Source organism: Macaca mulatta, chromosome 8 (genome assembly GCF_049350105.2).
Source record: "Macaca mulatta isolate MMU2019108-1 chromosome 8, T2T-MMU8v2.0, whole genome shotgun sequence".
Taxonomy (NCBI): domain Eukaryota; kingdom Metazoa; phylum Chordata; class Mammalia; order Primates; family Cercopithecidae; genus Macaca; species Macaca mulatta.
This window is the reverse complement of record NC_133413.1, coordinates 40,172,338-40,199,379: the sequence shown is the minus strand read 5'-3', so window position 1 is coordinate 40,199,379 and position 27,042 is coordinate 40,172,338. Positions and strand designations below refer to the sequence as shown.

The 27,042-nt window shown below is 41.3% G+C and overlaps 1 protein-coding gene across 43 annotated transcripts in view; it reads right to left on the bottom strand.

The window, feature by feature from the left end:
- The window catches only part of DDHD2 (DDHD domain containing 2), a 52,334-nt gene that overhangs the window by 23,977 nt on the left and 1,315 nt on the right, over positions 1 to 27,042 (bottom strand). For 7 of the 43 annotated variants that reach the window (XM_077943451.1, XM_077943450.1, XM_077943449.1 and 4 more), the window contains exons 2-17: positions 26,746 to 26,973; positions 25,387 to 25,577; positions 22,383 to 22,472; positions 21,801 to 21,921; positions 20,369 to 20,458; positions 18,354 to 18,489; positions 14,399 to 14,607; positions 14,049 to 14,116; positions 12,539 to 12,661; positions 10,736 to 10,831; positions 8,269 to 8,385; positions 8,010 to 8,165; positions 7,392 to 7,494; positions 7,089 to 7,259; positions 6,497 to 6,659; positions 64 to 171 (exon numbers count right to left, since the gene is read on the bottom strand). In XM_077943451.1, coding sequence (XP_077799577.1) covers positions 90 to 171; positions 6,497 to 6,659; positions 7,089 to 7,259; positions 7,392 to 7,494; positions 8,010 to 8,165; positions 8,269 to 8,385; positions 10,736 to 10,831; positions 12,539 to 12,661; positions 14,049 to 14,116; positions 14,399 to 14,607; positions 18,354 to 18,489; positions 20,369 to 20,458; positions 21,801 to 21,921; positions 22,383 to 22,472; positions 25,387 to 25,577; positions 26,746 to 26,965 — 2,136 coding nt within the window. In that variant the 5' untranslated portion in view covers positions 26,966 to 26,973 and the 3' untranslated portion in view covers positions 64 to 89. Of the gene's footprint in view, positions 1 to 63; positions 172 to 6,496; positions 6,660 to 7,088; positions 7,260 to 7,391; positions 7,495 to 8,009; positions 8,166 to 8,268; positions 8,386 to 10,735; positions 10,832 to 12,538; positions 12,662 to 14,048; positions 14,117 to 14,398; positions 14,608 to 18,353; positions 18,490 to 20,368; positions 20,459 to 21,800; positions 21,922 to 22,382; positions 22,473 to 25,386; positions 25,578 to 26,745; positions 26,991 to 27,042 lie in introns of all 43 variants that reach the window. The other 36 variants (XM_077943445.1, XM_077943446.1, XM_077943443.1 and 33 more) reach the window with 13 other exon arrangements.

Genomic DNA, 27,042 nt, shown 5'->3' with positions numbered 1-27,042 from the left:
AAAAAAAAAAAAAAAAAAAAAAAAAAAAGAATTACACTACATACATGACATTTTAAAACTTACATTAAGCAGGCATAGATGGGTTATTTTTACTGTAAAGGCTGATCAAGGAAGATACCCTGGGTTTGGTAGATCTCTTTGAGGACCAGCAATACTGTGTCTTCAGACTCCCTATAAAGAAAAAAATTATATTGAGAAAAGGAACTAACATTTGTGCCAAATGTTTTACATATATTATCTCATTTAATCCATACAACCATTTTGCAAGTTTATTTTTCACTTTTGCAAAGAAATGAGATTCAGAGGTAATGTAATTGGCAGTGGTTTGGAAGGTGACCTAGCAAAGAACTCTGGCATTAAATCTAGTAATATAAAAAAGCTAGTAAGAAAGGCCAGGTTGCGGTGGCTCACACCTGTAATCCTAACACTCTGGGAGGCTGAGGTGAACAAGTCACTACAGGTCTGGAGTTTGAGCTAGCCTGGCCAACATGGTGAAACCTTGTCTCCACTAAAAATACAAAAACTAGGGCCAGGCACGGTGGCTCACGCCTGTAATCCCAGCACTTTGGGAGGCTGAGGTGGTTGGATCACGAGGCCAGGAGTTCGAGACCAACCTGGCCAATATGGTGAAACCCCGTCTCTACTAAAAATACAAAAATTAGCAGGGTGTGGTGGTACGCACCTGTAGTCCCAGCTACCAGGGAGACTGAGGTAGAAAAATCGCTTGAACGTGGGAGGCGGAGGTTGCAGTGAGCCGAGATCACGCCACTGCACTCTAGCCTGGGCGATAGGTGAGACTCCCTCTAAAAAAAAAAAAAAACTAGCCAGGCATGGCAGCATGTGCCTATAGTCCCAGCTATTCATGAGGCTGAGGCAGGAGAATTGCTTGAACCCAGGAGGCGAAGGTTGCAGTGAGCCGAAGGTTGCAGAGAGCCACTGCACTTCAGCCTGGGCCACAGAATGAGACTCTGTCTCAAAAAAAAAAAAAAAAAACAAAGAGGCCAGTAAGAAATAACCAAGAATTGTTCCTTTTCCACAGAGATCATTCTAGAGACACTACTGAAGAGTTATCCAGTTGGTCACCTTAATTTTTAAAATATTATGCACTTTTTGGAAAAGGTAATACAATCATAAGGTTCCAAATTCCAAAAATATAATAAAGTAATGAAGTCTCCCTCCCACCTTTGTTCCTCAACCACCACCAGTTCCCATCTTCTGACAACCAGTGTTATCAATTTCTCATGCATTTTCCAGATATTATTCTATGTATGCACAAGCAATTACTTACATCCACAGTTCATAACGAAATTTGATTTAAAAAGATTAACATTCATGAGGGACTGCCTTAAGGATATAAGGCTCTAATTCTTCTAGATCTGTGGTTCAACATTTATGGAGTCATGCATCCTTTTGAGAATCTAATGAAATTATGGATTTCTCCCCAGAAAGGATCACATTGCAACCACAATTATAAATGTGTATTTCACTGGATTCATAGACTTCCCTCATCTCCCACAAACTCATAGACACAGACCCCAGCTTAAGAAATTCCTGTATCAACAAGTGGGAATTAGCTCTATCAGATATTAAAATGGTACATAAATAAGCAAATCAATAAATAAGAAGTTGAGAAATAGTCCCATTTATGTATAGGAATTTAATTAAGTGGCCATGCACGGTGGCTCACACCTATAATCCTAACATTCTGGGAGGTTGAGGCAGGTGGATCACCTGAGGTCAGGAGTTCGAGACCAGCCTGGCCAACATAGTGAAACCCCATCTCTACCAAAACTACAAAAACTAGCTGGGCAAGGTGGCGCATGCCTATAGTCCCAGCTACTCAAGAAGCTGAGGCAGGAACATCATTTGAACCCAGAAGGCAGAGGTTGCAGTGAGCCAAGATCATACTACTGCACTTCAGCCTGGGCGACATAGCAAGACTCTGTCTCAGAAAAAAAACCAAAGAATTTAATTAAGTTAGAATCTCAAATCTATTAATAGTGTTGAGACATGTGGGGAAAAAAGGACCTGAATCTGAATCAGATTTATATGTAAAAATGAGATGATAAAATATTAGAATAGCCAGGCATGGTGTTGCACACCTGCAGTCCCAACTACTCAGGAGGCCAAGGAAAGAGGATTGCTTGAGCCCAGGAATTCAAGGGCCTAGTGCACTAAGATCATGCCTGTGAAAAGCCAGTGCATTCCAGCCTGGGCAATATAGCAAGATCCTGTTTCTTAAAAAAAGAAAAAATAAATAAATACATATATATATATATGAATATACTGTGTTGGCTGGGTGCGGTGGCCCATGCCTATAATCCCAGCACTTCGGGAGGCCGAGGTGGGTGGATCGCTGGAGTTTGAGACCAGCCTGACCAACATGGTGAAACCCTGTCTCTACTAAAAAGACAAAATTAGCCAGGTGTGGTGGTACACACCTGTAATCCTGGCTACTTGGGAGGCTGAGGCAGGAGAATCACTTGAACCTGGGAGGCAGAGGTTGCAATGAGCCAAGATCACACCACTGCACTCCAGCCTGGGCGACAGGGTGAGACTCCATCTCAAAAAACAAAAACAAACAAACAAGCAAAAACTGTGGTAAGAATTTTTTTAGAAAGTCAGGAAGATCTTTCTGAGTATGACACAAATTCCAGAAACTAAAAAGCAAATGTCAACACATTATATTACATAAAAATAAAAATTTTGACCGGACACAGTGGCTCACGCCTATATCCCCACACTTTGGGAGGCAGGTGCAGGTGGATCACCTGAGGTCAGGAGTTCAAGACCAGCCTGGCCAACATGGTGAAACCCCACCTCTACTAACAATACAAAAATTTTAGCTAGGCATGGTGGCGCATGCCTGTAATCCCAGCTACTCAGGAAGCTGAGGTACAAGAATCGCTTGAACCTGGGGGGCAGAGGTTGCAGTGAGCCAAGATCATACCACAGCAGTCCAGCCTGGGCAACAGAGTGAGACTCCTTCTCAAAAAAAAAAAAAAAAAAAAAAAAAGTTGTTGGCCAGATATGGTGGCTTACACCTGTAATCCCAACACTTTGGGAAGCAAAGTGGGAGGATCACTGGAGCCCAGGAGTTCAAGACCAGCCTGCGCAGCATGGCAAAACCCCATTTCCACAAAAAAATTTAAAAAATGAGCTGGGCATGGTGGTACACACCTGTGGTCCTAGCTACTCCCAGCTGCTCGGGAGGCTGAGATGGGAGGATGGCATGAGTCCAAGGTCGAGGCTGCAGTGAGCTATAATCACACCACTGCACTCCAGCCTGGGTGATAAATAGAGGGAGACTCTCTCACAAAAAAAAAAAAAAAAATTCTGATGCAGAGCAAATGAAAACTCTCAAACACTGCTGATGGAGATGTAAACTGCTGGTGGCAAAACAGTTCAGCAGTTTCTTTCAAAGATACACCTCCATGTAGCATCCACCCATTCCATTCCTATTTACCCAAGAATATGTGCAGGTCAAGTCTTATAGAACGTTCCTAGCAGCTTTATTTGTTAATAGCCCAAAACTGGAAACTATCAACAGGTGAATGGATAAACTGTGATGTATCAATATAATGGAATACTACTTAGCAATAAAAAGGAACAACCTATTGATACACACAACATGGATTACGTCTATAATCCCAACAGCTTGGGGGGCCAAAGCAAGAGGACTGCTTGAGGCCAGGAGTTTGACACCAGCAGGGGTAACATAGTGAGACCCCATCTCTATGAAAATAAATTTAAAAAATAAAATTAGGCCCAGTGGCACATGCCTGCAGTCCCAGCTTCTCAGGAAGCTGAGATGGGAGGATCCCTTGAGCCTAAGAGGATCCCTTGAGCCCAGAGATCTAGGCAACAGTGAGCCATGATTGTGTCACTGCACTCCAGCCTGGATGACAGAACAAGACTCTGTCTCAAAAAAAAAAAAAAAGAGCTAAATGCCAAACAGCAAAAGTATATACTGTAGGATTCCAAATACAAGTCATAAGCAAACTACAGTGACAGATCAGTGGCTCCCTGGAAATGAGGAGAGAGGAAAAGAAGGAAGGGATTACAAAAGGCACAAGGAAACTTTTGAGAGTGATGAATATGTTAAGTTGATTATAGTGACGGCTTCACAGGTGTATACATGTCAAAACTCATCAAATGTGTATTCTTTTAATATGTGCAGTATATTGTACATTTTTCACCCAACAAATTGGCAAAGATTTAAAATTATTAAAACTGTTGGAAAAGCTGTGGAGAAACACACACTTTCATACATTATTGCTGGGAATATAAAAAGGTACAACCTCTTATTTGGCAATATTTATCAAATTTTACAAATGTGTATACCCTTTATGCCATTGATTCCGATTTGAAGTATTTTACATTACAGATATACTCATGAGTAGGTGAAATGACATGAACAAGGTGTGTGCAAAAGAAAAGGAAAGCTGAAAGTCCAAGAGTAGAGGACGGCTTAAATAAATTATGGTGTATTTAGACAATGGAAGACTATGTAGCTAAAAAAAATGAGGAAACTACATATAATAGGTTAAAAATGCCAAGATATACTAGTAGAAAAAACAAGGCACAGAGCATTGTCTTTAATATGACACTATTTATATTTTTAAAAGAAGGGAAAGAATATATTCATATACATATATTTATTATGGAGGCATAAAATGGATGGCTAGAAGATATTTTACAGTAGCTGTATATGGGGAAGAAACTAGTTGCAAGGAACAAAATTAAAAAGAAGCTTTTCATTATTTTTCTTTCTTTGAATTTCAAACCATATGAATGTGCTGCCCACACAAAAATATTAAAAGAACGCTTCTTTCTTTTCTATCAAGCCAGATCACCAGAGATCATTCTTAGCATTATTTTAGTCCCTTACAAGATTGCTTTTAATGAACTGCACTTTGATTTTATGTCATGGCCTCTACTGTATTTATTACATACAAATGATAGTGATTGCATCAGATAATTCCTTATCAGAATTCAAGAGAAAAATTCTTCTTAGGACCTTTGAGCTTGCCTTTTTTTTTTTTTTGAGATGCAGTCTCACTCTGTCACCCAGGCTGGAGTGCAGTGGCACGATCTCGCCTCACTGCAACCTCTGCCTCCCAGGTTCAAGCAATTCTCCTGTCTCAGCCTCCCTAGTAGCTGGAACTACAGGCATGCACCACCACACCTGGCTAATTGTATCTTTGGTAGAGACGGGATTTCGCCATGTTGGCCACTTTCATTTTTAAATGGTCTGAGCTTTCATTTTTAAAACACTTATCTCTGACCCACCTTATTTTCCTTGCTTTATTTTTATGAAAACTTCTTCAGGGATTAATTTGTATTCTTTTATACTATTCTTTTTTTCAGACATGGTCTCGCTCTGTCACCCAGGCTAGGGTGCAGTGGCACCATCATGGCTCACTGCAGCCTTCAACTCCTGGCCTCAAGCAATCCTCCTTCCTCAGCCTCCCAAAGTGCTGGGATTGTAGGCATGAGCCACCATATCCGGCCTGAATTTCAATAACCACATTAATCCATTCTACAATCCATCAGGTAACCAATTATATTTAATAATAATTCTTCCCAGACGTGGTAGCTGATGCCTGTAATTCCAGCACTTTGGGAGGCGGAGACGGATTGATTGCTTGAAGTTTGAGACCAGCCTGGGCAACACGGCGAAACCCTGTCTCTACAAAAATTAGCTGGGCATGGTGGTGCACAACGGTCATCCTACTTATTAGGGAGACTGAGGTGGGAGGATCACTTGAGCCCAGGAGGTCAAGGCTGCAGTGAACTATGAGCATGCCACTGCACTCCAGCCTGAGTGACACAGCAAGACCCTGTCTCAAATAATAAAATAAAATAATAATTAATTCTGTCATATTATAATGACAGTAATATTTGTTCCAGTTCATTCATGTGCACCTAAATGGCCAAAAGACACATTTTTAACACGAAGCTAATTGAATTTATGGTTGTTGGCATCATTAGCCTCATCCATGTTCTACCCAGCTGCAAAATAAAGTAACAGTGTGTTTAAACCAGATTCTTGAAATGACATGAAATGACGTGATTGTGCTTGTGCTGTCTAAATGAGAAGTCATTTTAATCCCAAAGGCACACAGGTCTTCTTTTTTGAAACAGGGTCTTGCTCTGTCACCCAGGCTAGAGTACAGTGGTGTGATCATGGCTCACTGTGGCCTCAAACTCCTAGGCTCAAGCGAGCCTTTTGCCTCAGCCTCCCAAGTAACTGGGACTGTAAGTGCATACCACCATGCCCAGCTAATTTAGTTTTTGTAGAGATGAGGTCTTGCTATGTTGCCCAGGCCGGTCTCAAACTCCTGAACTCAAGCAATCGTCCACCTTGGCCTCCCGAAGTGCTGAGATTATAAGCCTGAGCCAATGCACCTGGCCTATCCTCCTTTTTCTACATCTATCAAATATCTATGAAACAGGTAAATAAACAAAACAAACAAAAATAAACAACATTTACCAGTAGCACAGATGGCTTTGTAAAGCAAATAAATACTCATTAAAACTTTCAATAGGCTTCTCCTGTAGCACATAGTCAATGCGTTGGCCTCCGTTCAGCATCCCCACATTGATAGGCAGGACTTCTTCTTTATCTGCCACAGAGGTCTCTTCTGGGTTAACATCTGGATATGGAAGAACCATAATAAGAATCTAAAACCTTTGGCCTTCAGGGTTATCCTGTTAACTTCTCCTCATACTCCAAGTTTACCGCAGAGAGTAAACTGTTCTCTCTCTCTGTTCAGAGAGCTCTCTCCCATCTTCCTCCTCTCAATCTCCTTCAAGCTCCTTCTCAGGTCACAGTAATTTTGTCCAATCCCCTTTTCTGCTTTTGCGCAACACATCTCATTACCTATACCATTGATAGCTAGGTCATTTGCCTTGGGTTTATACTAAATGCAAGCAGGAATAGAGCTCTTTAGAAGTTGAAAACTAAAGCAAAATAATGCAATATTAACTATGAAATTAAATGTTAAATTAAATTAACTATGAAAAACACCACACCATGGCATCCCTCTTATCTGGCATTGGTCAACGTGTACAGTGTCACTGACCACTAGGCTTCTCTGAAGTTGATTCAGGTTCTGCTTCAGTTTCTTCTGCCGCTTCTGAAACTTGTAAGGCAGGGTATGGAGCTCTGGTAAAAGACTTCCAGGCCATCCGCAGCGAACCTAGCAAGTTGTTCTTAAGGTCCATACTCATTCTGGTCAAGCCCTCTCTCAGTTCTGAAACATATAAATAAAGAACATTAAATGACTTACAAAGACTTTAGGGTCCAACACAGCTGAACAGAGTGAATGATGCCCTTTGCACTGGCCAAAAGGTCTAGAATTATCAAGTTCTATGCTCAGACTTACCTAAGTGCATCCGCTTCCTGCCTTTATGATGTGGGATCAGCATTGGCTCAAATTCCACTCCTGGGACCACCATTGGTTCAATCCTATAGGCCACAGGATCAAACTACATAGAAAAAACAAGAGCTACATTTACCTCTGCTGAGTACAGTCTGGAAACTATGTAACTTTTTTTTTTTTTTTTTTTTTTTGAGATGAGGTCTCGCTCTGTCACCCAGGCTGGAGTGCAGTGGTGCAATCATGGCTGAGGTACACTCCAGCCTGGGTGACAGAGCAAGACCCTGTTTCAAAAAAAAAAAAAAAAAAAAAAATCAATACCTGAGGTAGCCTTCAACTCCTGGGCTCAAGCAATCCTCCTGCCTGGAACTCCCAAAGTGCTGGGATTACAGGCATGAGCCACCATGCACAACCAGAACTATATATGTTAAGCAAGAATAATCATAAGTTCATTTAAAAAAATGTACAGCTCTGTTCCATCACTTCTAAATCAATACTATTATAAGTTGTCTCATTGCTAGAGAATGGAATAGGAAAAAAAAATCAACACAACAGAAAATCCTATGTTCTTTAACAATAAGCCCTATTATTTAGGTAAAACCACAATAGCTATACAATGCTTACAGGGTGATAAATATTGAAGAAACCTTTGCACGTCGGAAATCTGTAGTTGGGATCAATTCTTTTTAGTCCTCGGACAGTAAGGAACATTCCAATGGGAGATCCAAAGGCAAAGAATATTTCTGGTTTATAGATGAGCCGGGGATATTTCACAGACACCTCAAAGGAGGAAAATAAAAGCATCTCTCATTAATAACAAAAGTTACATCTGTTTCTACCATACCAATAGCAGGCGGTAAAATGATCAAAGAGAATTAGTTACCTGCCCAATGCCAACATCCAGATAATCACCATTTCTAGTATTACTGCTACTGCAGAACTCAGATTCTTTGGGGATGTTTGCCCCTGAAGCAGGCTGCAGGGTTGGTCTATTAATACCCTAAAGAATAAAAAATAGTTATGTGGAGAAGCTGGGCATGGCAGCACGCACCTGCAGTCCCAGCTACTCAGGACCCTGAGGTAGGTAGGAGGATTGTTTAAGCCCATGAGTGCAAGTCCAACCTGGGCAACATAGTCTCTATTTAAAAAAAAAAAATTATGAGGAGCTACTATATAGTAAAAGTACAGACAAAGGATTATATAGTTTTCTACTGGTTTGAAAGGACCCTTAGGAAAGTTCTGAAATGGCAGCCAAAAATTCTAGGAAGATTTCCTCAGAAAACAAGATTAAATTATTGCCTTAAATTGTTAACTGACATTCTTACATGCTCTAAAATGATGAAAGTCATACATAGCCATTTCGGCAGCAGTTGAAACTTTAGGCAACAATCATAAGAGAAAACAATAGCAGGGTATGTGGGAAGATAATGCTGAGGACTGCTAGAGTTCTATGAAGTGCTGTGCCTCTGTAATCAAGTAGGATGTCAATGGGCTGGGCCAAGAACTGAGGCTTTAAAAAGAACTGAGCCAGGCCGGGCGCGGTGGCTCAAGTCTGTAATCCCAGCACTTTGGGAGGCCAAGACGGGCGGATCACGAGGCCAGGAGATCGAGACCATCCTGGCTAACACGGTGAAACCCCGTCTCTACTAAAAAATACAAAAAACTAGCTGGGCGAGGTGGTAGGCGCCTGTAGTTCCAGCTACTCGGGAGGCTGAGGCAGGAGAATGGCGTAAACCCGGGAGGCAGAGCTTGCAGTGAGCTGAGATCTGGCCACTGCACCCCAGCTTGGGCGACAGATCCAGACTCTGTCTCAAAAAAAAAAAAAAAAAAAAAAAGAACTGAGCCACCTGCTAAAAAGTTGGAAAAGAACTACCTACTGGCCGGGCATGGTGGCTCATGCCTGTATCCCCACCACTTTGGCAGGCTGAGGTGGGCGGATCACTTGAGGTCAGGAGCTTAAGACCAGCCTGGCCAACATGGTGAAACCCCATACTAAAAATACAAAAATTAGCTGGGTGTGGTGTCGCACACCTGTAATCCCAGCTACCTGGGAGGCTGAAGCAGGAGAATCACTTGAACTCAGGAGGCAGACGTTGCAAGTGAGCCAAGATTGTGCAACGAGCGAGACTCCGTCTCAAAAAAAAAGAAAGAAAAGAAAAGAACTAACTAATAAGACATGGAAGAGAAATTCAGTGACCAGAAGAACTGAATGTGGAAGTACTGTTACAACATAGGTAAACCTTGAGAACATTATGCTAAGTGAAAGAAACCAGTCACGTGGCTCAAAAGGTCACATATTGTATGCTTCCATTTATACGGAATGTCCAAAATAAGCAAATCTGTAGAAACAGAAAGTAGACTAGTGGTTGACTCTAATTAGTGGTTGACTCCCTGGGGGCAGGGAGCAATGAGGAGCGACAGCAAATAGGTATGGGGTTTCCCTAAAGGAGAATGAAAATGTGCTGAAATTGGATAGTGGTAATGGTTATAAAACTCTATGAATATACTAAAAACCATTAAATTGTAAACTTTAAAAGGGGGAATTTTATGGTATGTGATGTGAATTATATATTGGTAAAGCTCTCATGAAAAGAAAAAAAGCAAAAAAATAAATAAATAAATGGAAGGAGAATTCCAGAGGAACGAAGACTTCTGAAGCTAATGACACTTTTAAGGACGTAAAAAAAGACGGGCCAGGAGCGGTTATTCATGTCTGTAATCCCAGCACTTTGAGAGGCTGAGGCAAGTGGGTCACCTGAGGTCAGGAGTTCAAGACCAGCCTGGCCAACATAGTTAAACCCCATCTCTACTAAAAATACAAAAAGTTAGCTGGGCATGGTGGTGCGCACCTGGAATCCCAGCTACTCAAGAGGATGAAGCAGGAGAATCGCTTGAACCCAGGAGGTGGAGGTTGCAGTGAGCTGAGATCACCCACTGTATTCCACCCCAGGCAACAGAGCGAGATTTCATTTCAAGAGAAAAAAAGAAAAAAAAGAAAAAGAAAAAAAAAAAGGATGTAAAAAAGAAAATGTGTTTAATTTCTAGAAAGAGAGCCAAAGATTGGCCAGGCGCAGGTGGCGAGCACCTGTAGTCCCAGCTACTCAGGAGGCTGAGGCAAAAGAATCGCTTGAACCTGGGAGGCAGAGGTTGCAATGAGCTGGCATCACACCACTGCACTCCAGCCTCAGTGACAGAGCAAGACTCCATCTCAAAAAAAAAAAAAAAAAAGAGCCAAAGATCCATTACCAAAAAACTGCTTGACTTCCCAGAATAAACATCCCGCAAAACACAAGGATACACTATGGACATCAAAGAATTGCTTGGTCCAACAAGCTGTATTAGGCACATACCGTTGCGTTTTTTCTGGTACTGAAATAGTTTAATATCTTCTTTCTTGGTCCTAAAGGAATTCCCATTTCCTGAAGATCTCGGTCTGTACATAAAGCCTATGCACAGAAAACCAAGTCTTTCTTATTTCTAGACAAAATAAAATCAATCCTGTCCCCTAAGAGGATTAAGACCTAGGCACTCTGTTGCTGCCTGTCTCTCTAGTAGTAAAACATCATATAATAACTTCCAGAAAAAAGGACCTGTTTTATTCATGAAACACCCTAAAAAAGAATAGAAAATATCAATACTTATAATATCAACGTTACAATAATACAGACAACATTGTGTTATTGTAAAAAAAAAAAAAAAAAAAAACCCAGAGAGGTTGGGTATGTAAGGACTTCAGGACATAAAAATCTTCCTTGATTTCTATACTGACTTAGATGTCACATGCCTGAGAAGGATTATACTCCTGCTCATGAATGCAAGCATTGAGAACATACAGCAAACACACAAGTACGCAACAGACTAACAATGAAGATCTCAAGTGTCACTCATCTTTTTTTTTTTGTTTTTGAGACAGAGTCTTGCTCTGTCGCTCAGGCTGGAGTGCAGTGGCACGATCTCAGCTCACTGCAACCTCCACCTCCTAGGTTCAAGCGATTTTCCTGCCTCAGCCTCCCAAGTAGCTGGGATTACAGGTGCCTGCCACCAGGCCCAGCTAATTTCTTGGTATTTTTAGTAGACGCAGGGTTTCACCATGTTGACCAGGCTGGTCTTGAACTCCTGACCTCGTGATCCGCCCACCTCGGCCTCCCAAAGTGCTGGGATTACAGGTGTGAGCCACCATACCTGGCCAACTGTCACTCATTAGGGAAGCCTTCCTGCACCTTCTGAGACCAGGTTAATTCTTACAATACGGTGTACTTTCCCTACTTAGTTCTTATTGTAATTGCAATGATGTGTGTGATTATTTAATATGTGTCTTCCCCAGTAAACTATAAACACTATGAGGTCAGGGATCATATGTCTTATTTACCAGTCTATCCGGTACTTGGTATAGTAAGCATTTTCTAAATATCTGTTACATGAGTGAATGTATCACAACCCAGAAAAAGGCCAAACAAAAGTGGAAAAAACAAAAAACAAATAAACAAGCTGGCTGGGCACCGTGGCTCACAGATGTAATTCCAGCACTTTGGGAGGCAAAGGTGGGTGGATCATGGGGTCAGGAATTCCAGACCAGCCTGGCCAAGAGACCAGCTTGGCCAACATGGTGAAACCCCGTCTCTACTAAAAATACAAAAATTAGCCAGACATGGTGGCGGGCACCTGTAATCCCAGCTACTCGGGAGGCTGAGGCAGAAGAACTGCTTGAACCCCAGAGACAGAGGCTGCCGTGAGCTGAAGATCACACCATTGAACTCCAGACTGGGCAAGAGTGAGACTCCAACTCAAAAAATAAATAAATAAATAATAAACAAGCAAATAACAGTAGAGCTCTTGAAAGTACAATAGAAAATTAGAGTTGGAATAGCTAATGGTTATTTATTTGTTTGTTCTTGCACTCATGTTTTCTATGAGCCGTACTGGTTAGTCTGCTCCACTGCTCTATGAATATCAATATGGCCATCTGAACTTTGAACTTCGAACAAGGCAAAGGTCACTTGATATGATAAAAAGCAAATAAATAATGCTAAGGAACATTAATGATAAAGTATTTATGACTAAAAAGTGTCTAAAGGGTATGCACTTAGTAAACATGATGAACAATAAAAATACTGAAAATGGCTTGGCATAAAGTTTTAAAAGATTATTTTTACCAGAGCTTCCTTATCTACTTTCTCCTTCTCAAAGATATCAAAGAATTCAGAGAGCTGAAGTTTCTTCAAATCTTCCTCTAGTGTAGGTGTATCTCCTTGATCCATTACAATATTTAGCGAATCCTAAAAATTAAATTATAAAGCTCATATTTTCAAAATTCATTTAGTTTCCTTTATACTATTTTGCAGTAAACAAATACATAGATTTCCACAGCAATGTATCTTAACTTTAACAAACTGTCATTTATGCAAGATATAAATTAAGAGGTTCCAAGGTTTTGCGACTTCAATTGAAAATATGTTTTTAAAGAAATGAGTAAAATATTCATCATCATTAACAAACATTTGCTGAATTTTAAGGGAGCTCGGTGCTTAAGAAATTAGGAAAATGGTGCTTAAGAAATAAAACAGTCTAGACTGGGCATGGTGGCTCACGCCTGTAATCCCAGCACTTTGGGAGGCCGAGGTGGGCAGATCACAAGGTCAGGAGTTCAAGACCAGCCTGACCAACATGGTGAAACCCCAACCCTACTAAAGATACAAAAATTAGCAGGGTGTGGTAGCGTGTGCCTGTAATCCCAGCTACTGGGAAGGCTGAGGCAGGAGAATCATTTGAACCCTGGAGGCGGAGGTAGCAGTGAGCCAAGATCATGCCACTGCATTGCATTCCAGCCTGAGCGACAGAATGAGACTATCTCCAAAAAAAAAAAAAAAAAAAAAGAAATAGAAATAAAACAGTCTAAGACAAAAGCTCTGCTCTGGAGGAACTCATGGTCCAACAGGAGAAATAGGTACCAAATCAATCCTATAGATGATACATGGTTATAGGAATTTTTACTAAAAATGTTTAAACATCAAGTTCCCCAATACTTTCGAACAGAGTTTCTATAAATCATATCAATTTGTAGCCAATTCATTCATTTGTTCATATGCAAACTTCATTTAGCTCAATGATTCCGTAACTCAGCAGTGCATATTTTTGAGACGGAGTCTCACTCTGTCACCCAGGCTGCAAGGCAGTGGCACGATCTCTGCTCACTGCAACCTCCACCTCCCAGGTTCAAGCGATTTTCCTGCCTCAGCCTCCCAAGTAGCTGGGATTACAGGCACACACCACCATGCCCAGCTAATTTTTGTATTTTTAGTACAGATGGGGTTTCACCATGTTGGCCAAGTTGGTCTTGAACTCCTGACCTAAGGTGATCCACCAGCCTCAGCCTCCCAAAGTGCTGGGATTATAGGCATGAGCCACCACACTTGACCAGCAGTGCATGTTCACAAAAGAAAATAAGATAGACTAAACAATTATTATTTGTAGAAGCATATTATTATCTTGCTTCTATAATCCAAGAATGACAGAGATAATTAAAAGTCTGTTAAAATGGAAATAAGTGTAAACGTAATGTCATGACATGAAACTAAACTCAGCTAAAAACAAAAAATAAGTCTAAAATCTATAAATCCTTACTAAAGAAAACTACAAGAAAACCTAGCTGAACATCTAAATTACCTTTTCACTGTCAATATCCCCCAAAGAATCTTTCTGATTTGTTAGGATATCAAACAATATAAGCGAACCTATAAGTAAAATAGAAGAAGGGACAATTTCTAAGCATTAGCACTAAATGGCTGTCTGTTATACAAAAAAGTCATAAGCCAATTACACATGTAAGCAAATCTACACAGCAAGAAGTCTTTCTTTCCAATTTACCACCACCCTTCCAACCCCTTCCAAATTTCTTGATCAGAGACCACTCCCAGACCTCTGAATTTCCTACTGATAAAAGACACTGTGCTTCAAAAACAGGTGTCTTTAAAATGTGATAGTCTTCTCTGGTCACACAGAATTCATTTTGTTACCTAAACTATGACCAGCAATGGATACACCCCCTTTGAAATCAGGGTTCCTCTGCAGAAAAAGTGTGTATATTCGGTTCATTTCAGAAGCAACTGTGTCCACAATAGTCTGACAGTAGGTGGGGCTATTGTAGAAGAAGACATCCAGAATTGTGTCATTGGTGAAGTGCCTGAGGCGGTTAATGCTGGGCAGGGTTATTCGCTGCAGATCTCTGAAAAAAGGAAAAATAATTTAAGCAGGAAACCTAAATACATTTAATAGCCACTTCCAATTTTAAGCCTTCAAGCTTAGACTTAAACATTTTATAAGAAACAATTGTCGGCCGGGCGCGGTGGCTCACTCCTGTAATCCCAGCACTTTGGGAGGCCGAGGCGGGCGGATCACAAGGTCAGGAGATCGAGACCACGGTGAAACCCCATCTCTACTAAAAATTACAAAAAAAATTAGCCGGGCGCGGTTGTGGGCGCCTGTAGTCCCAGCTACTCGGGAGGCTGAGGCAGGAGAATGGCGTGAACCCGGGAGGCGGAGCTTGCAGTGAGCCGAGATTGCGCCACTGCACTCCAGCCTGGGCTGGGCGACAGAGCGAGACTCCGTCTCAAAAAAAAAAAAAAAAAAAAAAAAAGAAACAATTGTCGATTTATAGGAAAAAACAAAAAGAGGACAAAGGAACATGTGTAATGAAGCCAGAGGGATGTGATCAGCAAAATTCAGAAAATATGAAACCCTACAAGTCAAACCCATTTCTTCCATACATAAACTACAAGAAAACAATAGATGTAGACAGAGGTAAGTGGTAATCAAGAAATTAAGAGACTTTTTTTTTTTTTTTGAGATGGAGTCTCGTTCTGTTGCCCAGGCCGGAGGGCAGTGGCACAATCTCAGCTCACTGTAACCTCCACCTCCCAGGTTCAAGCGATTCTCCTGCCTCAGTCTCCCAAGTAGCTGGGATTACAGGCGCCTGCCACCAGGCCGGGCTAATTTCTTGGTATTTTTACTAGAGACAGGGTTTCACCATGTTGACCAAGCTGGTCTCGAACTCATAGCAATTGCAGGCATGTGCCACCATGCCCAGCTAATTTTTGTAGTTTTAGTAGTGACGGGGTTTTGTCATGTTGGCCAGGCTGGTCTCAAACTCCTGACCTCAGATGATCCACCTGCTTTGGCCTCCCAAAGTGCTGGGATTACAGGCCCAGCCCAAGAGAGACTTATAATAAAAGATATATCAACTAATTGCAATGTATGGACTTATTTGGATCCCAGTTTAAAATGTGTTTGTAATTATATAAATATGTATATAAAAATTAATGTGTATATATAATTAATGTATATAAAAATATGTATATAAAATATAATAGACAACTGGAAATTTGAACACTGACTAGGTATTTGATGACATTAAGAAATTTTTAAGTGTGATAATAGTGTTATGGTTATACATTTTTTAACTCCTTTAAAATACACTGTTCAGGGCCGGGTGTGGTGGCTCACGCCTGTAATCCCAGCACTTTGGGAGGCTGAGGCGGGCAGATCACGAGGTCCAAAGTTTGAGACCAGTCTGTCCAACAGAGTGAAACCCCGTCTCTACTAAAAATACAAAAAATTAGCGGGGTGTGGTGATGTGTACCTGTAATCCCAGCTATTTGGAAGGCTGAGGTTGGAGAATCACATGAACCCAGGAGGTGGAAGATGAGGTGAGCTGAAATCGCACCACTGCACTCCAGCCCAGGCAACAGTGCAAGACTCCGTCTCAAAAAAAAAAAAAAAAAAAACTGTTCAGGCTGGCGCAGTAGCTCACACCTGTAATCCCAGCACTTTGGAAGGCTGAGGCGGGTAGATCACGAGGTCAGAAGTTTGAGACCGGCCTGGCCAATATAGTGAAACCCTGTCTCTACTAAGAAATACAAAAATTAGCTGGGGGTTGTGGCACATGCCTGTAATTCCAGCTACCTGGGAGGCTGAGGCAGGAGAATTGCTAGAACCCAGGAGGCAGAGGTTGCAGTGAGCTGAGATCATACCACTGCACTCCAACCTGGGTGATAGAGTGACACTCCATCTCAAAAATAAAATAAAATAAAAAATAAAATATACTGTTCAGGCCAGGCACTGTGGCTCACACCTGCAATCCCAGCACTTTAGGAGGCCAAGGCAGACAGATTGCTTGAGCCCAGGAGTTCAAAACCAGCTTGGCCAACATGTTAAAAGCCCAACTCCACAAAAAATAGAAAAATCAGCTGGATCAGGCGAGGCACGGTGGCTCACGCCTATAATCCCAGCACTTTGGGAGGCCAAGACGGGCAGATCACCTGAGGTCAGGAGTTTGAGACCAGCCTGACCAACGTGGAGAAACCTCGTCTCTACCAAAAATAGAAAATTAGCAGGGCGTGGTGGTGCGTGCCTGTAATCCCAGCTACTCGGGAGTCTGAGGCTGGGAACTGCTTGAACCCGGGAGGCAGAGGTTGCGGTGAGCTGAGATCACAACACTGCACTCCAGCCTAGACAAGAGCGAAACTCCATCTCAAAAAAAAAAAAAAAAAAAAAGGAAAAAAATCAGCTGCGAGTGGTGCCACATGCCTGTAGTCCCAGCAGTACTTGGGAGGCTGGGGTGTGAGGATAACCTGAGCCCGAGGAGATCCAGGCTGCAGTGAGCTGTGATCACACCACTGCACTCCAAAAAAAAAAAAAAGATACAAACTGAAACATTTACAGATGAAATTACAGGATGTCTAAGATAAAAACCATATGGCATGAAAGGGCAGTAGATAGGGTATGAAGATACAGATGAGGCAGAACCAGCCATGTGTTGAGGCTTGTTGGGGCTGGGTAATCAGTACACAAGGATTCATCATATATACAATTTCTGTGAACAAAATTATCTCTAATAAAAAAGTTTTCTAAAAAGACAAAACAAAAAATGTAAAAGGCTTTTCCTGGAATTCTCAGCAGTAAGGTTTCTTGATTACATGTCAAACGATAAAGAGCTCCCTCTCTCAATGCACAATTTCTAAAAGCAGAAAAAGGTGTGAGTGCCAGGTGCCAAAAGCAAATAGAATTTGTATCTGGCAGAGGAAGACCACATTGACAAAATCTAATAACCAGTTAAAGGTTTCTTAAAATTCCCAGAAAGATTCAAGTATACAACTACTTCTGCAATTTATAAGGGCTATGCCCTTAGTAACCTGTTAGCATTTGCTCAAATATTAAAGAATCCGAACCCCACCACAATGAAGTGTTTGGCAAATGAATATACCCAAATCATAGTGTACTGAGAACTGAGACACAGAATCAGAAAAGCCATTTCTGAGACCAGCATGGTCAGCTCATGAAACAATGCTGACTACTTCCTGCATCTCCTGGTTCTATTCTAGAACCATATTAGAAACACACTACTTGCTGGAGAGCCCCATATCCTCAATTTAAGCAACCTTCTCTGTCATTACCATAAAATTTACAAACAAAACTAATGGGCTTGTACCTTAAGAAAGCCGTCACTTCAAAGTCACTGTACCAATTATTCCCTAAGTTATAAATGCTAATAGTTTAATGTTTGAGAAATCCTCCCTTTTTTCTAAATTTGGACAAATATTATTTAAATATAATAACAAAAGGAATAACAAAATACTTTGTACATCTTGGGGTATGCATGGCTTTTGACATCTGAAAATGGAAATGGTTATACACTATGGGAAGATAGCAACATTTGGCTTTAATGCTAAAGATACAATGAAGCTGTAATAGTAAATACTAGTGAGCCAGTAAAACATACTGAAGATACACACAGCTCTCTACTCCTAACCAGGGTTAATTAAACCAAGGGACTGATCAGTATTTAATAGCGTATCTCTAAGAAATTTTAAATATTCAGCCAGCTATAGCATAAAAATGTCCCCAAGCATAGCAATGATCAGAAAATACATTATTATCACAGCTAACAACTCAAAGGTATTAAGTATTACTCACACATCCACACCAGTAGAATGCAAAGGACTGTGCCAATTGACTGGAAGAAATTCTACCCTCCCAATCTGCTGATTTTCTTGGGCTTTCTTAAAATGTGTCTGTAGCAAGTTCAAGGAAACACTGCGAAAATCATTAACTGGAAAAGAAAATTAACTTATGCATCAACAATGAAGTAACAAATCTGTAGAATCTGGATGCAACAAATCATGTAATTATACTCTAACTACATTTGCACAGAACACATACTGACTTCTGTCAAAAATAAAGTGGTATTCAGGAAAAATTATGAATGCATATAGGAAAAGATGTTTCTTTAATAACTTTTTTTTTTTTTTGAGATGGAGTACTGCTCTATAATCCAAGCTAGAGTGCAATGCCGAGATCTCACCTCACTGCAGCCTCCACCTACCCGGTTTGAGCAATTCTCCTGCCTCAGCCTCTCGAGGATCTGGGATTACAGGCGCATACCACCACACCCAGCTAATTTTTGTATTTTTAGTAGAGATGGGTTTTGCCCTGTTGGCCAGACTGGTCTTGAACTCCTGACCTTAGGTGATCTGCCTGCCTTGGCCTCCCAAAGTGCTGGGATTACAGGTGTGAGCCACCACACCTGGCCTAACAACTTGCTTTTACCGTACAAAATATTTCATCAAAAGAAGGCTAACTTCAGGCCAAGAGCAGTGGCTCATGCCTGTAATCCCAGCACTTTGGGGGGCCAAGGTGGGTGGATCGTATGAGGCCGGGAGTTTGAGACCAGCCTGGCCAACATGGTGAAACCCCATCTACTAACAATACAAAAATTAGCCAGGCATGGTGATGTGCACCTGTAATCCCAGCTACTCAGGAGGCTGAGGCAGGATGATCACTTGAACCCAGGAGGCAGAGGTTGCAGTGAGCTGAGATTACGTCACTACACTCCAGCCTGGGCAAGAGAGCAAAACTCTGTCTCAGGAAAAAAAAATAGTATATTTAAAAACAAAAAAAAAAGGAACATGAAAAAAAAGAAGGCTAACTTCAAAACGTCAGCATCATGGGAACTGTTACAATTTTTTTTTTTTTTAATCACATGACAATACAACAACAGTCTTGCAGTTGAATTCCTATCCTAACTTCCTGGTTCTTATAAATAGCACCACCCAATACTTTAAAGAAAAAAAATACACTGTTGTTTGAAATTCGTATCACATCAATCTCAACCTTCCACAATACAATTCTAGTTTATGTTTAGAACCATTAGCCAGTAGAATAAGACACCCTAATTGGAATAATTAAACTTTGAATACTATCAGGTTTTAGAAGACACTTTTTGTTTTTTTTTTTTGAGACACAGTGTCACTCTGTTGCCCAAGCTGGAGTGCAGTGGCCCGATCTTGGCTCACTGAAACCTCCACCCTCCCAGTTCAAGCGATTCTGTTGCCTCAGCCTCCCGAGTAGCTGGGATTACAGGTGCCTGCCACCGTGCCTGGCTAATTTTTGTATTTTTAGTAGAGACGGGGTTTTGCCATCTTGGCCAGGCTGGTCTTGAACTCCTGACCTCGTGATCGACCCGCCTCGGCCTCCCAAAGTGCTGGGATTACAGGTGTGAGCCACTACGCCCAGCCTAGAGGACACCTTTCAAAATCTAGTTATTCTAATGACTTAAATCCTCCAATTACAATATCAAAGGTTTATCACAGTATGAATTACAAAAATGATTGATGCTTCTGTTATTCATTAAACTCTATCATCTTTATGTTCCCTGTAAATTTGAAATGGTTAGAAATAGGACTATCACATCATAAAACAATTTTATAGGGATTAACTGCTTGTTCATTCAAGTTAGTTAAGAGTATAAACTATTAGCCCCAGGAATTTCCTAGCACTTCAGGTCTAAGCTGAGAAGCTTTACTACCTTGCCACCTGTCTTTAACTCTCTAAATCCTCTTATGCAGCTAAGACAACAGACCAAAGACAAGGCTTTATCTCAGCTCACAAGAGCACTGATTAATATTCTCTCACATGCTTTGCAAACCTACCACACTGTACAATGCTTCGAAAGCGGAGATCACAAGCTGGTCCAATCCCATGGACTACAAAAACCAAGTGATCTATTTGTAAAGGTTCTCCTATAAATGAAATTAAAAAGAAAATTATTCTGTATAATTAGTCATGTATTCTAATACCACTCATCATGAAAAGGTTATAAATATGAGCAAGTTAAAAGATGAACAGATAATTTAAAAGATATAAAATAGTCCTTTAAGTACGTAGCAAAAATACACTGATTTTACTTGGTTTCTAATTTATCTTGAAATAAATCTGCAAAATTTTTTTCAGGATTTTTTTCTTTTTTTCTGAGCTCTGAAAAAGAAAACTTGGCTGGGTGCGGTGGCTCATGCCAAAAAAAAAAAAAAAGTTCTTTTTTTTTTTTTCAGGTTTTATTTTTTTGGTTTGAGACCGAGTCTCGCTCTGTCACCCAGGCTGAAGTGCAGTGGTGTGATCTCAGCTAGCTGCAACCTCCGCCTCTCGGGTTTAAGTGATTCTCCTGCCTCAGCCTCTCGAGTAGCTGGGACTACAGGCGTATACCACCACGCCTGGCTAATTTTTTGTATTTTTAGTAGAGACAGGGTTTCAATGGGTTAGCCAGGATGATCTCGATCTCCTGACCCGCCTGCCTCGGCCTCCCAAAGTGCTGGGATTACAGCCCTGAGCCAACACACCTGGCCTTTTTTCAGTTTTTAAAAACTTTTTTTTTTTTTGAGACAGAGTCTCACTCTGTCACCTAGGCTGGAGTGCAGTGGCATGATAAACACTCATTCCAGCCTCAACCTTCTGGGCTCGAGTGATCCTCCTGTCTCAGCCTCTAAATTAGCTGAGACTACAGACCTGTGCTACCATGCCCAGTTAATTTTTGTATTTTTTGTAGAAATGGGGTTTCACCATATTGCCCAGGCTGGTCTCGAACTCCTGGGCTCAAGTGATCCTTCTGCCTTGGCTTCCCCAAGTGCTGGGATTACAGGTGTGAGCTACCATGCCCAGCCTGGTTTTTAAAACTTTTTATTTTTAAGTAACTAGAAATGTACAGAAAACTACAAAGCATAATACAGACACTCCCACGTACTTTTTACAGACATTCAGCTTTTTAACAATTACATTTGCTTTATGATTCTTTGTGTGTGTACACACACACACACACATTTATTTTTCTGAATCATTAGAGAGCAGGCTACATACATCATGAATAGTATTGCCAAATTTTACCCATCCTACCATATGTGCTAAGCAGTTTTAAAAGATATTTTTACATCTATTAAGATTCTTAGACAAAGTGATGCAACTTGGAATAAACCCATACGATTAAAGATGATTTTTAAACCTTGAGGTAATCTAAATCCACAGAAAAAGGTCAAAATTTAAGGAGTAAACAAATACATCATAAGGTAAGAAAAAATAAATGGTTAACATTACCACAATGAATGTCAACAGAGATGTTCTCAACTCCTCTCTTCACAGTTCTTGGTCGACCCTGCTCCGTGGGTGCTGAACCCCAATCATCAGATCCTGCAACTGGCTGGTAATGCACCATAAGCTTAAACAGAACAGATCAGAGAAATAAAAATATTCTACAACACAATCATCTCTATACAATGCAGTTTTAAGTGTAGAATGATGTCTTTCAAACCACGCAGTCAAATGTGAACTGGAGTTTTGATATGCAACTCGTACAGCTTAAAATGAGAACCCTGAAAATATATTAGGCTAATGGATTTGTCAGTAGTGCCCTTCTACATGGAAGACATGCTCACATAATATGTCAGTGATTTTCTTGTTCTACAGTGGCATAATTTTCCCTAAGAAAATTATTTTGTATAAGCTGAGTTGGGTAAGTAACAGTAGTAGCTACAAGTTTTTAAGTTTCATAGTTGTGAATTCAATATAAAATGCGACAAAGGTTATCCTACATAGAACGCTTAGCAAAAGAAACCAATTGAGCTCTCCCTAACAGTGCAATTAACTTTTTATCCCAACAAGATAAATGCTTTGTTTTACCTTTGGATTGTGTAAAATAATAATTTCTCTGTTGGGAGATTCCAGTTTCTTTTTCCATTCATCCAAAGTTACAGCAAGCATGTAAGTTTCCTTAAAAGAAAACACATTTCATTAGAGTTCTCTAGTAGCTTTCCTATTAAAACTGAACTTATTCACAAGAATACTACTGTATTAATGAGTTTCAATAAGAATATCCTACTCCAATTTATCAAATTTATTTTTAAATCCTTTTTTTGTTGTTGTTGTTTTGTTTTGAGACAGAGTCTTACTCTGTTGCCCAGGCTGGGGTGCAGTGGCGCAATCTCAGCTCACTGCAACCTCTGCCTCCTGGGTTCAAGCGATTCTCCTGCCTCAGCCTCCCAAGTAGTTGGGATTACAGGCACCCGCCACCTCACCCAGCTAACTTTTGTATTTTTAGTAGATATGGGGTTTGGCCATAATGGCTAGGCTGGTCTCAAACTCCTGACCTCAGGTGATCCGCCCACCTTGGCCTCCCAAAGTGCTGGGATTACAAGCATAAGCCACAGCACCCAGCCTATTTTGAAATTACAACAGATAGTAGCACCAGGACAAAGGGGAAAAAAAAAAAAAACACACACACACACACCCCCTCGCACTCCTAATTCCATCATCTACACTAGATAATTACTGTTCACATTTTAGTATATTTGTTTTTTTTTTTTTTTTGAGACGGAGTCTCACTCTGTCGCCCAGGCTGGAGTGCAGTGGCCGGATCTCAGCTCACTGCAAGCTCCGCCTCCCGGGTTCACGCCATTCTCCTGCCTCAGCCTCCCGAGTAGCTGGGGCTACAGGCGCCCGCCGCCTCGCCCGGCTAATTTTTTGTATTTTTTAGTAGAGACGGGGCTTCACCGGGTTAGCCAGGATAGTCTCGATCTCCTGACCTCGTGATCCTCCCGTCTCGGCCTCCCAAAGTGCTGGGATTACAGGCTTGAGCCACCGCGCCCGGCCTAGTATATTTGTTAATATTAATGTTCTAGACCATGCGTGGTGGCTCATGCCTGTAATCCCAACACTTTGGGAGGCCAAGGCAGGAGGATCACCTGAGGTCTAGTATTCAAGACCAGTCTGGCTAACATGGCAAAATCCCATTTTTACTAAAAATACAAAAATTAGCCGGTGTAAGTCAGGCACAGTGGCTCACACCTGTAATCCCAGGTCGGGAGTTCGAAACCAGCCTGACCAACATGGAGAAATCCTGTCTCTACTAAAAATACAAAATTAGCCGGGCATTGTGGTGCATGCCTGTAATCCCAGCTACTCAGGAGGCTGAGGCAGAAGAATCACTTAAACACAGGAGGCAGAGGTTGTGGTGAACTGAGACCGCGCCACTGCACTCCAGCCTGGGCCACAAGAGTGGAACTCCCTCTCAAAAAAAAAAAATTAGCCAGTGTGGTGGGGCGCGCCTGTAATCCCAGCTACTTAGGAGGGTGAGGCAGGAAAAGTGCTTGAACCCAGGAGGCAGAAGTTGCAGTGAGCCGAGATCATGCTACTGGACTCCAGCCTGGGCAACGGAGTGAGACTGTCTCAAAAACGAAACAAACAAACAAAACAAGAAAAAGGCCGGGCGTGGTGGCTCACGCCTGTAATCCCAGCACTTTGGGAGGCTGAGGCAGGCGGATCACGAGGTCAGGAGGTCGAGACCATCCTGGCTAACACAGTGAAACCCCCGTCTCTACTAAAAATACAAAAAATTAGCCAGGCGTGGTGGCGGGCGCCTGTAGTCCCAGCTACTCAGGAGGAGGCTGAGACAAGAGAATCACTTGAACCTGGGAGGCGGAGGTTTTAGTGAGCCAAGATCGCGCCATCGCACTCCAGCCTAGGCGACAGTGAGACTCCGTCTCAGAAAAAAAAAAAAAACAAAAAAACAAATACTAATGCTCTACTCCAATTTAAAGAAAAATTTCAGTTTTCAGAGCAAGAAAAATAAAAGCTAAAAAAGATCAATCCTGTGACCATAGCATAATAGACTTTGCGTGTGTGTGTGTGTGTATTTTTTTTTTGTAGTGATGGGGTCTCGATTTGTTGCCCAGGCTGTTCTCAAATTCCTGGGCTCAAGTCATCCTCCTGCCTTGGCCTCACAAAGTGCTGGGATTATAGACAAGAGCCACGGTGCACAACAGGCTTTTTTTTTTTTTTTTTTTTTTTTTTGAGATGGAGTTTTTCTCTTGTTGCCCAGGCTGTAGTTCAATGGTGCGATCTCAGCTCACCACAACCTCCCCCTCCCGGGTTCAAGTGATTCTCTTGCCTCAGCCTCCCGAGTAGCTGGGATTACAGGCATGCACCACCATGCCCGACTAATTTTGTATTTTTAGTAGAGACTAGGTTTCTCCATGTTGGTCAGGCTGGTCTCAAACTCCCAACCTCAGGTGATCCGCCTGCCTCGGCCTCCCAAACTGCTGGGATTACAGGCGTGAGCCACCAGGCCCAGAGTACTGTTTTCTTTTTTTACACCTTAAAACAACACAGCCATTTCCATTGTATTCTAAAATCTGAAAAAGGCCGGGCACGGTGGCTCACACCTGTAATCCCAGCACTTTGGGAGGCCTAGGCCAGCAGATCATTTGAGGTCACGAGTTTGAGACCAGCCTAGCCAACATGGTGAAACCCCATCTTTGATAAAAATACAAAAAAATTAGCCAGGCATGGTGGCGGCCACCTGTAATCCCAGCTACTTGGGAGGCTGAGGCAGGAGAATCACTTGAACCCGGGAGGTGGAGGTTGCAGTGAGCCAAGATCGCACCATTGCACTTCAGCCTGGGCAACAGAGCGAGACTCCATCTCAAAAAAAAAAAAAAAAAAAAAATCTGAAAATAAGACTACTTCATCCTGAAACTTGCTTGCAAATAGAAATGCTTTATCATGTTTTATAATGTGATACAGACAGAACCAAACTCTTTCTGGAAATTTCACAAAATAAATTACAAAAGAAAGATTATTAAATAAGAGAAGGAAAGAATAAGTAAAAAAAGAGTCAAAAGAATACCTCTAAAACTTGGCTGAAGCTCTCCGAGTAGGGAACATACTTATTGTCTTTGTCCCCCTTGTAAAACCATGTACATCGTCTCACTTCCGATGCTAGTTCATCCCAGTATACAGCATACCGCATCCTTTCCCCCAAATGAACATCATATCTGCCCCCATCAGTAGGAACAACTCTCCCATTACAATCTTTTCCTTTCAAGGATTGAAAAGGGGAAAAGAAGTACATATTTCAAAATATACCTCCCAACATACAATTCTGAGTTATACTCTAAATAATGTTATAAAACACATGAATGAACAGTTCCTACTTGGCTAAACACCAAACAAAATGGAATTTAATTCATATCTTTTTCACTACCTACTTTACAAACCGTCAAAACCATTCCTGATTTTAATGAAACATGAAAAAAATATTACCCAAACAGTTTTGTTCTTTTTCTGAGGAAAGATAGCAGTGCCCCTTAAAAAAAAAGTATATAATGTGATTTTTCTGAGTTTGCTTGGGAACCATAAGGTAAATTAATAACCATCATGATGATTCAGTATAAATAGAATCATTCTTGTTTTATAAAAGAAAAGTCAAGTGACAAGTTAGAGTTCATTCTTCTGCACTGTGACACCCCACTCTATACATACTTTTTTCTCTTTTTTTTGAGACAAGTCTCACTCTGTCACCCAGGCTGGAGTCCAGTAGCACAATCTTGGCTCACTGCAACCTCCGCCTCCCGGGTTTGAGCAATTCTCCTGCCTCAGCCTCCCAGGTAGCTGAGACTACAGGCACAGACCACCCATCTGGCTAACTTTTGTATTTTTAGTAGAGAAGGGGTTTCACCATGCTGGCCAGGCTAATCTCGAACTCCTGACCTCAAGTGATCTGCCCGTCTTGGCCTCGCAAAGTGCTGGGATTACAGGTATGAGCCACTGCACCCAGCCTTACACATTCTTTATAAAACAAAACATAAGCTAGAACATTAAAGATATTACTGGGGGGCTGGGCACAGGGTGTAACACGCCTGTAATTCCAGCACTTTGGGAGGCCAGGCAGAAAGATTGCTTGAACCTAGGAGTTCAAGATCAGCCTAGACAATATAATTAGGTCCCCAACTCTAAGGAAAAAAAAAATTATTGGGTAACTATGCAGAAATAATAATAGATACTGTTTTCAAAATACAGACCAAATTCTGGAATATTATTGATTGGCTAGGTATTAGTGCAGAAGTTCTATATAAAATGCTGTAAGAAATTATTTAACTGGAAAAATCTAAAATTTAATTTTCATAGCACTCACTATAAGGACCATTATACTATAGTTTGAAGAGGGGAAAGTCTTTGTCTATTCCAAGTCATAATTTTCACCTACCAGAGTTATATGCCTCCTCCAGCTGCTGTGAATCCTCAGAGTTGAAAGGAATCCATGTCTCCTTAGAATCTATTATCTTACAATAAAACCAATGGGGAGAAACTGGTTCATACAAGCTGCCAGCATCCATGTCTATTAGCTCAAAGGAACTACATGAGTTTGATGATGGGGATGGATCTGACTGGGACAACTGCTCCTGTTGTGACTGCACTGATGACATTTCGCTCTCTAAAGACAAAAGAAAACTATCAGGAAAATGATTTTAACTGTGTAACTGTTCGCACACATACACAAGCA